General features: G+C 32.9%; 1 protein-coding gene across 2 annotated transcripts in view; it reads left to right on the plus strand.

Annotated features, from left to right (window-relative positions):
* Window positions 1-12553, plus strand: part of LOC119631968 (paramyosin, long form) — a 31256-nt gene that overhangs the window by 14265 nt on the left and 4438 nt on the right. The window contains exons 5-7 of one of the 2 annotated variants that reach the window (XM_038024616.1): window positions 2012-2883; window positions 2959-3086; window positions 3157-3269. In XM_038024616.1, the coding sequence (XP_037880544.1) occupies window positions 2012-2883; window positions 2959-3086; window positions 3157-3269 (1113 nt within the window). Of the gene's footprint in view, window positions 1-2011; window positions 2884-2958; window positions 3087-3156; window positions 3270-5350; window positions 5549-5888; window positions 7204-12553 lie in introns of those variants that run through there. The other variant, XM_038024617.1, reaches the window with a different exon arrangement.

A 12553-nucleotide genomic window follows, 5' to 3' on the forward strand; every position in this document is an offset into this window, starting at 1 on the left:
ATAATTGATTGATTCTTTTTCAAATTACTTTACTTAAAAAGCAAAAAACCCAACTATTCTCTCAAATATAAATTAACATATCAAATCTATGGGTGGATACATAAAATTGTAACGAAGCATGGATAAATTGCAGAAGCGAAATGCTTGAAAATCGTTTACGGATATGTATTGAGGTTATGAGCGAGCGATCTTCGCACTCGTCAATTCTTGTCCATGATCCTTTTTAGAGTCTCGATTTTATTGCTACAAGGACTATTTGCACTCACGCGTTGCGGACATACATCATCTTAACCGAATCCATATTAACTCTATAGCTTTAGGCAATGCAACAAATAACAGTTTCGACTTCATTCGCTGATTTTAAGATAGAAGAGGGAAAGAGTTCCAGCTCTTTGCATTTTTGGATACATTTTATACTTATACTGAATGTATTAAGCCATGTGTGCATGCCGATCGGTTAAGAGAATACAAAAGCTATAGCCTTCGTGTCTCCAGCAAATTTTAGACACTTTAAGCATAAAAACGGATTCGATTATACCAGTAGCTAAGGAAAAGTCTTCGATCCATTTCCTAGTAATTACTTGTTTGTTGTCTTTCCTTTCAAGCCATACCAGTAGATCAGATTATATTTTAGGTAAAAAAAATTTCCATAATATATGTATGTAACAATTCCAAGCATTTGAAACTATTATTAAATACTTTACACCACCCACAGGTATTCATGTGATGACTTTTTGAAAAGGTAGTCCTTGGTCCTTGGGTCAAAACATGCCAATGTCAAAATATGTCAAAAATTACCTATATATGCCTGCAAAAGATGAATTTATCTCAAGTCATTCTGGGCGTTGCATGCATCCGCACAAATCTAATATATCCCTCTCTCACAATTGGTGTAGGATATATAAATAATGCTGATCATTACGTATTAAATTAAATTTAACTTAACTACCTTACTCCTTCTGTTTATCTCTGGTCTTGCGATAAGTTTGTTTTCCGACTGAAATGCTTAATAACTCTAGCATTCTTTTTACAAATCTTATGACCATTTATTAAAATGTTATTTGTCTTTCCCAGCTTTTATGGCACCGTTTTCAAAAAAAACAAAAAAAGGAAAAAAAAAAGTCATAGCAAATATGAATGAGTTAAGAAAATGTCGGCAACTTTTTAATTTTTATATCATGTGATTATTTGTTATTCTATCAGCTTAATGCTAGTTTCTTGTTCAGTCTTCCTCATGCTACTTTCAATCTCGTATGCCAGCTTTATTGTCTTACAAAATAAATCATGAGATTATTATTTGAAAGCTTTGCAAGCGGAAAACAATCTATTCTAAATAAAAACATTGTTTTAGATACGAAAAACGTCCACTAGATAATTAGTTAATTACGCCGATTTCTCTTAATTGACATTAGTAGTGGCAGTAAATTTCTCCGATTACTAATAAGCACTATTGATAAGCTAAGGAAATGGTTTTCTTCAGTTGCTTTAATCACTAAAGTTTGTCAATCATTACTGTTATGCACAGTGTGTCAACGCGACTTGACAATATACGCCATTTGCAACTTGAAGTTTATCGAACATTGTTTGGTGCATTTAATTTGCAAAAGACTTTTAGTTTTATTTCCTTTGCGATTTTAATAAAATGTTGTCGCTAGATTGGTGCTAGATTTATTTGAGCATTCTTTATGAGCGTTAATAATTATCATCACATATGTTATTTTCATTCCTGCATATATGAAAAAATTTTTAATCAAAAAAACAAAATCTTAAGTAACTTTCAGCAGCACCTTTCCAGTGGACCGTCCCTGAAAAGTCAGAAGCTTTATTAAGTATAACGCTTACTAAACGCTAAGTATTCACCATTTTTGTTTATATGCTTTTTCAACTTCAACTATTGGCTTTCTTTTAGCGATATTTTATTTTTTTATTTATTCATTATATTCATGTTCTCTTCTCTCTCTCTCTCTCTCTCTCTCTCTCTCTCTAATATTGAATTTTATTTTGATCATAGAGCCGAAAAAGAGAAATCGAAATTCCAGGCTGAAATTTACGAGTTGCTCAGTCAAATCGAATCATATAATAAAGAGAAATTGATGTCTAGTAAAACTATTGAAAGATTGGAAATTACAATAACTGAATTGAATATTAAGATTGAAGAGCTAAATCGTACCGTTATTGATATTACCTCGCACAAGACTCGGCTTTCGCAAGAAAACATTGAACTGATCAAGGACGTCCAAGATCTCAAATCGCAATTGGACACTGTCTCATTTTCCAAGAGCCAGGTCATCTCCCAATTGGAAGATGCTCGTCGCCGTTTGGAAGATGAAGACCGTCGTCGTTCGATGTTGGAATCTTCGCTTCATCAAGTTGAGAGCGAATTAGAATCGATTCGCATTCAACTCGAAGAAGAGTCGGAAGCCCGTATTGACTTGGAACGTCAGTTAGTCAAGGCCAATGCCGATGCCACTTCTTGGCAAAATAAATATCTTGCCGAAGCGGCTGCCCGTGCTGAGGAGTGCGAGGAAATCCGTCGTAAATATCAGGTGCGCATCACCGAACTGGAAGAACACGTTGAAGTTTTAATTGTTAAAATTAACAATTTGGAGAAACAAAAGACTCGCTTACAAAGCGAAGTAGAAGTATTGATCATTGACTTGGAGAAATCGAACAATAGTTGCCGCGAATTGCAAAAATCTGTAACTATCTTGGAGAAGCATAATATCGAGCTTAAGACGCGCCTAGATGAGACCATAATTCTATTCGAGAACAGTCAACGCGATTTGAAGAACAAACAGGCTGACTTGCAACGTGCCATTCATGAATTGGAGAAGGTTAAGGATGCCAACAATCAATTGGCGCGAGAGAACAAAAAAATGGGAGGTAAATTATCAATTGCGAACAAAAAAAACAACAACAACAACAATAATAACAATTAAATTTTCAATTTCTGTTTAGATGATCTACATGACGCTAAGGCTGCACTTAACGAAATGAATCGTCGTTTGCATGAAATGGAATTAGAATTGCGTCGTTTGGAAAATGAACGCGAAGAATTGACTGCCGCCTACAAGGAGGCTGAGGCTGTAAGTAATGGATAATTTTTTTATTTTTTCAAGATTATATTTTCAAATAAAATTTTACTTGATTTTACAGGGTCGCAAGGCCGAGGAGCAACGTGCTCAACGTGTATCTGCCGACTTTAATCAGTATCGTCATGATGCCGAACGTCGTCTTACCGAGAAGGACGAAGAAATTGAATGTATTCGGTAAGTAGGAACTTTTCACATATTTGAGTTTTCGAAAACGTCAATCAATTTGGAAATTTATTAAAGAAAAAAAAAAAACAAAATCTTGAGATCCTTTTCAAGACTCTCCCTTCCGCACCTTGTCTAAAACATTTATTAAATCTTTGTCACGTATTCAAAAGTTATTTCAAAAAAAAAAAAAAGAAGAAGAAAAGAAGAAGAAAATTCAAATCTGTAAACGTATCAAGTGATGATGAAATACAAAAATTAAGAAAAGAGAAAAAACATTAAAAATAGTTTAAATATTGGAAGTAAAAGTTCATTGCATTACTTATTGGCACTTAAACACAATAAACGATTGATTTGATTAGGGAAAAAGCAACATCATTGCCGCGTCACAATGAAAAGAACATAACGAACAACAATGCAAGAGCATTTATTTATACTGACACTTAGCTAACTTGTGTGGTTTGCATCCAAGATAAATTGTGACAAAACTTTAATGATTGACTTTTTTTTTCTTTTTTTTTTTTTTTTGATTTTAAGAGAGATATTAAATCTTTGCGAAACGGATGGATGGGTTCGGCGAGTGCAAAAACAAAACCAACAAAAAAACAAAGGCAGGCAGAGTTAGAGGATGCGATTGCAAGCGAATATGCGTAAATATTTTTATTTTAGAATTGCATCGGTAATGAAATTGTTTTCTATTTTTCGCGATCGATCAGAATGCGCTTGTTTGTCAATCTGTTTGCCATCCCTGTCATAGAATGGGGAGTATTTACAGATTTTTCAATATCCTATATTTGCACTTTAGACTGCACATAGATCTGGTTTAGTGATATGATAGTTTCGGTTAGAATCAGAGAATAAATCAATCTTCACTTATGAAAATCATCATCTTAGCCATTGGCAACATCCAAACGGTCTACGAATTACGATTATTTACCTCTTTTATAGTAAGTAAGTAAGTCTTTGAAGAGAAACGATTTCCTCTAATACTGGCTTAGCTACCTTACAAGCTACAGTTGCTGCTGCGTCTCAACCGCTTGTCACTTTATTCCCCATTAATATCATTTGCTATGAACTACTATGTACGTTTGTATGACATACGTAGCACAAATATTAGTTCTTGTCAATGAAGTTAAGATGGCCTAAATAGTTTTTAATAACAACTTTACAATAACTCTTTGCCGAACAGAAGCGATCAAAGATTATATCTTCGAGTGAACTGTTTAAATTTTCCCGTTTAAAAACAGCCCATTCCCGAGCTTCGTTTTCAGTAAAGCAATTTCTTCCCTGGATTGCTTTGTTTCGTTGTCTCTCAAACGTACACAATCTATGCAATCCTGGGCGACGGCGAGTTGCCGAGTGCCGCTGCAGTATTCACGTCTCTTATTGTAAACTTTATGTCTTCTTAAGACGTCGACGTTTTGATACGTTGGTAAACATGCGCCTAAGAGAATTTTTTCACAAAACTTGCAATTATTCGCTTATCGAGACTACGTTTTAATAGCCGGCAAACGTTGCTTAAGTGAACTGAATTGAACAGTCGACAAATAAATGTGACGACCTAAACTTAAACAAAAAGGCCAATGCAAAACGCGTTCATAAACAGGATTCTCTAGTAAGGGGTATAAGGCATCCATTGTTGCGAACGTGAACAAAATGAGCATTTGCCATAAGGGAAGCATCGTTAGGCTGTTATAATGAAAGTAATGCGAGAGTTGTCTGATAAGCGATCGCTGGGAAGATAAATATAAAGAGCATTCACGTTCGCATATATCGCATGTATAAAAATTTCAAGGACAAATCGTCAATTTTCAACCATCACTTCCTTATCGTGCGGTCAGTGCTTATCACGTTTTTCTCCTACAAGTTTTATTGGCAATTATTTTTTTTATTTTTATTTTTTTTTATTTTTTTATTGAACGAATTCAAAAAATAAGCGAAAAAGAAAAACCAACGTTAAAAATGATGAAACGATTGCCAGTCTTTTTGATATTGTTACTGCAGCAGGAAGTATAACAACTTGAATTTTTTGAAATTGTTTTGAATGAGAACGCTTCAGACAAAAAAAAAAAAAAAAGGATAAAAAAAATAAATAAATAAACCACAGATATATACATACATATTCGGGAAGAATTTTTTTCAAAGATCTTCAGTACTTGAAAAACTGGAAGAAAAGCTATATGAAATAGGGAGAAGGAATTAATTTAGCGATTACACAACGCCACCGTCAGCATAACGCGCTTAATAAAGAAAATCAACAAACTTAACTGGAAACTTCATTGAAATTCCAGGTTAGTGTCACATGACCAGAAGAGATCAGAAAAGCCAAGCATACGAGTCAATGTTTATTTAAAAGAAAAAAAAAAAAAACGAAAAATTCACTTTCACATAAATAAATATAAACTAAACTAGACGGACGATAAATTATGATTGGAATTTTTAAATGGTTTGAATCTTGCAATTCACAAAAAAAAAAAAAAAAAAAAAAAAAAAATGCTCTTTACCTTCTAATTAAGTCCATTAAACAAACATTGACCAATGCTTGGCTCAACGTGTGTGTAAATGAATGATGACGATTAGAATGACAGTGATGCGAATGATGCTGATCATCATGATGAATTCTTTTTATAGATCATTATTTGCAAGAAAAGTGAAAAAACGAGAAAAAACAGATAGGAAAAGAAAAATAACCGCATACTGCCAACAATATTGATCCGCCACAGACGACAACAATCGTGGTAGCAGACCCCAAGTGCTTGCCTAAATGCTGAAGAATAGAATCGCAACAACAATAATCAAAAAATCAGCTGCCCCTTTATAAAAGCATATATTGGTCTTCAATTGCTGCAGCTAAACCACGACACAAACGACAATTGTAGCAAAAAGACACGAGTGTTTTTTTTATTTCTTTTCTCTCTACTTTTTTTGTTTCTTGTAGCTTTTAAGCAAACGAAATTGTATTGAATTGTATTAGCATATATAGAGAAACTCATACGCACGCACATACACACATACACATCTATATATACAAATATATATACATATAATAATATTCACCCTATCTACCTATTATACCTTAGCATATATATATATATATATATTGCTTAAACAATACTAATACAAAGATGGCGCTTACCTATTGTACACGATCGCCTCGCGTACGCCACATGCTACAATCAACCTATGATGACAACTATGGCTACACTATGAATTTCTATCAGCCCATGCTCGACTACTTAGATGCAAAGGCCCAACGTTTGCAGGTAGTACCGCCACATTTGCCGTGGACCAGCGAACGTGGCCTCAAGCAATATCGACCCTCGAATGTCATTCGCCAGTACAAAACTGACGATTTACTTAGACTATCGCGTGCGGCGGCAGCTAGGGCCGATGAGATTTTATTAGATTTTCGCGTTAAAAAACGTTCGCCATTCAGTGTGCAAAAGCTTGTTGACGCAGCGCGTGTTACCAAACATATTGCCCCGGATACGGTTGTAGAAAGACAACGCGAACGTCGTCGCCGCCGTCAAAGAGAATTAGAGGATCAAATTCAACAAGACATTACTAAGCTATTATTTCGCATTAAAAAAATGGAACTGGAATCTGGAGAAATGACCAAAGAATTTAAACGTCAAATACGCGGTAAATCGGCCACCGCCATTGCCCAGGCGCTCCTTTCCGAATCTGAGCGTAATATAAAAAATTCGAAACGGGAAGAGGAGGAATATATGTCCCAAGCTATGATACGTTCAAGCCGTGCGGCTTCGCGTTTACGTTCGGTTTCTCCTGAAGGTGGCCGCGTCTCCACCCATACTTTGCATATCGAATTAATGGACGATCGTTTGGTCGATAATCTCGATCATCGCGTATCCTCCTCCCTGCACAACGTCAAACGACAATTGTCCTCGTTGAATCAGAAAACCGTTGAATTCTATGCCGATTCCAGGTGCGATACTGTTGATAAATGTTGGATATGTCGTAAGGTTATGCGTAATCATCCTAAATTAAAGGATTACAGTTATATCTATTGGCAATAGAAACAAAAAAAAAAAAAAAAAAAAAAAAAACCAAAAACCAAAAACAAAATATAAATATATAAAGTCAGAAAATTGCAGGGTTACGGGTTCACTTCTAGTAGACGGTTGGAAAAGAAAAACAAAAAAACAAAAAAAAAAAAAAACAGTGGTTGGGCTGTGACTCGTATGCATTAGTTTTTGCTCATACCTAGAAGTAGGTGCCAACGTTTTTTACCGTATGTTGCCAAAAATGTAACAAAAATTTATCTAAGCGAACGGATGAGAATATCGTGTGTTAAACTATCCACAAAATTACCTGAAACTATCCCAAAATGACATAATCATGAACAACACGACCAACACATAAGGAACACAAACATAAATAACAACGACACTTGTTCAACTCTTCATTTATCAAAAACAAAAAAAAAAAAATGAAAAATTTAATAATAATTTTCGCCAAAAAAAAAAAAAAAAAATTCACTTTTTTCCTTCACAGTTTTGCCAAATTCATTGAATAAGGCTCAATTTGGAAAGGAGGTGGGGGTCAAATTTTGTCATTAGCCAGAAATAGCAAACCTTTGTCCCCTTGAATAATATTAAGTATAAACGATTTAATTGTAGAATCGTTAACAAATAACAAATAACTCATTATTAATTTGCTTGAGGTAGAAGAACGAAAATTCGCTTATCGCCTTTATTTTTTTTTTTTTTTAATTTTTAAAACTAATACAATAATTGTTTACTTGATTTCAATTATTTAAGGCATTTCCGTAAAGAATTTTTGAAAAAAATATTTCTTTCTCTTCTTTTTTCATTATTAAAATTTTTTAAAAACGTATTAAAAGCTTATAGATAATGTTTATAAAAAATTTTATTAAGAAAATAAAAAAAAAAAAAGAAAAGAAAAAGAACAAGAAAGAAATAATGTTCAGAAAATTCTTTGAAAAAATGATTTTCCCAAACATTTTTTCCAAAAATTCTTTTATTCGGAAATGATTACAAAAAAAAAAAAAAAAAAAAAAAATTTCACAATCTATATAAGATAACAAGAGAATGAACAATACTTTCGCATTTACTCTACATTTTTTTTATAATTTATAATAATGTTACGCGTAACGAAACTCAACAATCTCTTCTTTGTCTTTGTTTATAGAAGAAATAATCCGTAGGTGATTTTTCCTTGACTTATCCTATGCTTTGCCTCTCGATGAGAGTGACGTTGAATCGGGTCTTTAGGAATTTTTAAGCTGCATACCTGCGTAACATATGTTACAAACTACATACATATATATTACTTAATAATTAATTGAACAAAGTTCAAACTCGATTGATTCGCCTTTGTCGTCTGTGACATTCAAATGGAAATTTGCATTTTAGAATTTCTATATGGAGATTGAAGTTGAAGTTTGAAAGTACAGATTTGATCTGCTGACAAATCAGACAGCTTTCAAATTCCAATAGCGTATAACTCGAAGTTGTTTTAGCCATCTTTGGAAGCTCATACTTCGCTTATATAGGTTTCGAGCAGGTTTATCGATAAATCGCTTTAAAAAAGAAGCTAAGGAACCAGAAGACGACATAGCAAAGACAGACCAAGCAGATATCTTACAAAATACATATCGCTTAAAGTAGCCATTTAAACACTCCAGTTTGGCGGGTGGAGAGGGAGAAAGGCTGCGGGGGAGGGTGCTGGTGGTGTGGCAAATGTATCTGTAGTGCCTCTGCAAATTTGATAGGAAAACTTATCACATTGACTATTGGCTATTTAATAAGGTTCCATTTCATCGGGTTTTCTACCTTTTATTGATTCATTTACTCGTAAATGTTTATTTTGTTTTTAATAAACATCTTTAATAAAAATTATTGCAATTGGATGTTATGCTAAACTTTTTCCCCTATTCCTCCTTCTTTTAATTTAATCATGCTTCTTGCCTCAAGTCTTGCAATATGCAATGCTTTGGTGTGGTGGCAATAAATCACAATAAATGGAAAACAGAAGAATACTAACAGATAGCTTACGCTAATTCAATACAGATTATCTCTTATTACTTTGATTAGTCAGCAAAATTTCCCCGTTTAAAAATAAAATATTTCTACTGGTTTGTCTTTTGATTGCAGATATATTTTTAGGTTCTCACATGTATGTATGTACGTATGTATGTATGTATATATATATATATATATATATATATATATATATGTGTGTGTGTGTGTGTGCATTGATTTGTTTGTTCCTTTTTTTTAGGTTAATGAAATTAAATTTATTTTATTTTAGATTTTTTTCTTTTTTTCTTGTAAGATTCTTACATAAGCGCTTGAAGATGTTCAATGAATAAGAAGAAATCAAAAGAAGCAAAGCGAACGAATATTTAATAATCAACTTATGTTTGTTTGTTTGTTTTTTTTTTCTTTTTAGAAAGAAAACCGTGAAATAATAGGTTCAGATAAACAGTTTAAATGAAATAAGGAAAAAGGTATAACCACTATCGACGCTTTCCTCGCATTAAGTTTGCTTTACAGGCAACGAAGACGATTTCTCAATATTCGTTACAAATGTAGAGTGCATTCTTTTCACATAGTCAAATTGATTTCGAAAATCATATTATGCTTTCTATCTATAGGTTAGGTTACAAAAGTTAATAACCAATTGAAGGTGCATCAAAGAAAAAGCAAAAACAATACGAAAAAAAAAAAAAAAAAAAAAATCAAAAAGAGAAGAACAAATAAGCGAAAGCTAATGAAACATAAAACCCCCCTTTAATTTGTTGACGGTAGTCATTGTCGATGTGTGTCTCTTTATGCGTATATGTGTATGTGTTTTATCAACAAAAGTCAGCTAAATTTATACACAATTGAATTGTTGCCAAATTTTCATTACTACTCCTATTAAATGGCATTTAGGTAAAACAAATCAACGATCAACGCCGCCACCAACACTTTTTACCGTCATCGACGGCAACACATTAGAATATCACTGTAATATTTTCTACCGCTTAAAAAGAGTTTGAGATAATTAAAGCGCTAAGCATTTCGAAAGCGAACGAAAAATGAAGGAAAACCCAAAGGATTATATTTTTTAAGTACTTACGTAGCAACATAAGTGAGAACTATTTGAGATGAAGATAGACTTTTTTTTTCCATTCCATTCTAAATAGCTTGATTCTTCTGCGAGATATGTGCGATTCTTTCAAATTCGAAAATGTACGCCACGAACTTATTACAGTTATTATCTAGCTTCTAAATTCAGGACCCCCTCTCCACTTTTCTCAACTTCTAGCTTTAAATGATCTTATTATGGTCTAAGAATGTAGTATTATTTAAATTTTCCTCTTCTCCTTTAGCTCCTTTCCTTTAGCTATGCGTTGCTTGACTTTCAGATCAGAGACGACTTTTGACTTCCTCAGAGCAAACTTTAAGAAGATCACAAGAATTTAAACGAAACGAATAGAAAATGAAGCCTTCTTTAGAGGGTAATTCCTAAAACGCTTAAGCTAGAAGCAGGCACAAGAGTACCTTAAGCTAATACTAATTGTCGATAATTTTCTGAAGATTTTTGTAAAAATTTAATCAAATCGTACTTCAACCTTGTATTTGGAAATTGTCGACGGAAGTTATCACTTTTTCTCCTATTCTTTGCTGCGTCGTCCAAGAATTTAATATATATGACAAATGTTCAATTTTGAAAAATATAGACTGACATGTATAAGCACTAAGTTTCCAACTCCGATCAAGTATATGTTATGCATTTATTATTAAGCGTAACAACAACAAAAGAATAGCGTGCATGCACGAATTCATCATGAACATGACATGTGCAACAAATTGCACAAAACATAAAACATTTTATGTGTGTAAATGTGCCTTACAATCGTCGCTTACTCAGTTTTCAGGCTATGTCTGATTTCAGGTTTCAAATGCGCATCAAACTCGAGTTAAGACTTGGTTTCTAGCTTTCTATAAAGTATCTATGATACACACTTCTCTATATATAATTTTCAGATTCATAAATTAATTAAAATAATTATCAAAATGGATAATGCGGGCGGGCGCTGAGATCAATTTAACCCCAGCGTAGACGTTGCAATGCCAAGAATGTATCCATCCATCCATTCCAACTCGAGTAAACTTGTATTGCATAACTGAAATATTCAAATTTAAATATTTTTATTTTGTTTAAAAAAAAAAAAAAAAAAAAACAGAAGAAAATTAAACAAAAATTTGAAGGTTGCTCAGACTGTCTACAAAGACTTACACACTTGTACGTAAATTTCTACCAGAAAAATATTAATCGACTTACACCGAATCGCGAACATGCAGCAAGTGAATGAAACATAGGAAAATCGTTGTCGTGCGAACTGCGGCAGCAATATATACCTGAACCTGAATCTACATACTATTATAGTTCAATTTTCTATAATTGATGATCTCTAGAACTCTCTAGGTAGACAGACCATGAACTTGTGCTGCGCGGTAATACGATAAGGAATTGAATTTTGTTTCAGAGAATATCTTCTTCTATCTGCAAAAACTGCAAACAACTTCAATGCATTTTTCTATTAAACTACAACAAAGATCTCAATAAAACGATTTCGATCATTTCCGCTTTGTATATTTACTCAAATATTTTTTAATAGTTCTATTCAAAATTGTCTTTAGGCGAACATGAACGTTGACAAGTCATGCTCAATTTGAAAAGTATATTTCTGATCATTGACTTAGAATGCCTGTGGCATGTCTCCAATCCATTTCAAGATCTCAGAAGCCAATAAATAGTTTCTTTGCAAATTACAAACGAAAAGACAAAACGAATGCATTAATATATGTCGTTAGTGGGCGTAATAAATATTGTATTGTAATCTTTTTCCCTTCAAAATTAATACAACAAAAATGAAATAAGAATAACAACAATTCAACAATATTAGCGAAAAAACCGATAGTTGCCAAGAAAAAGATCTTTTCTTAAATACAAAAGAAAAATAGATAAATAAATAAATGAATTAAGTAATAGCTAGCAATCACGGGTATCCAACGATGGCACAGAGAAGAGAACACATGAAAATTTCGAATTTTAAAATTAAATAATTTTAAGAGTTATATATACATATATGTAGTGTGTTCATTATATTGCTTAAAGTCTTTAGAAAATTTATATATCTTACGTTTGTTGTTAACACCACACATAACACAATAATGCATCTGCATATATATATATATATATATATATATATATATATAATGAAAACAATACAACTTAATTACGTAGAGAAAATTTTAAAA

The sequence above is a fragment of the Glossina fuscipes genome, unplaced genomic scaffold (assembly GCF_014805625.2).
Source record: "Glossina fuscipes isolate IAEA_lab_2018 unplaced genomic scaffold, Yale_Gfus_2 1, whole genome shotgun sequence".
Classification (NCBI taxonomy): Eukaryota; Metazoa; Arthropoda; class Insecta; order Diptera; family Glossinidae; genus Glossina; species Glossina fuscipes.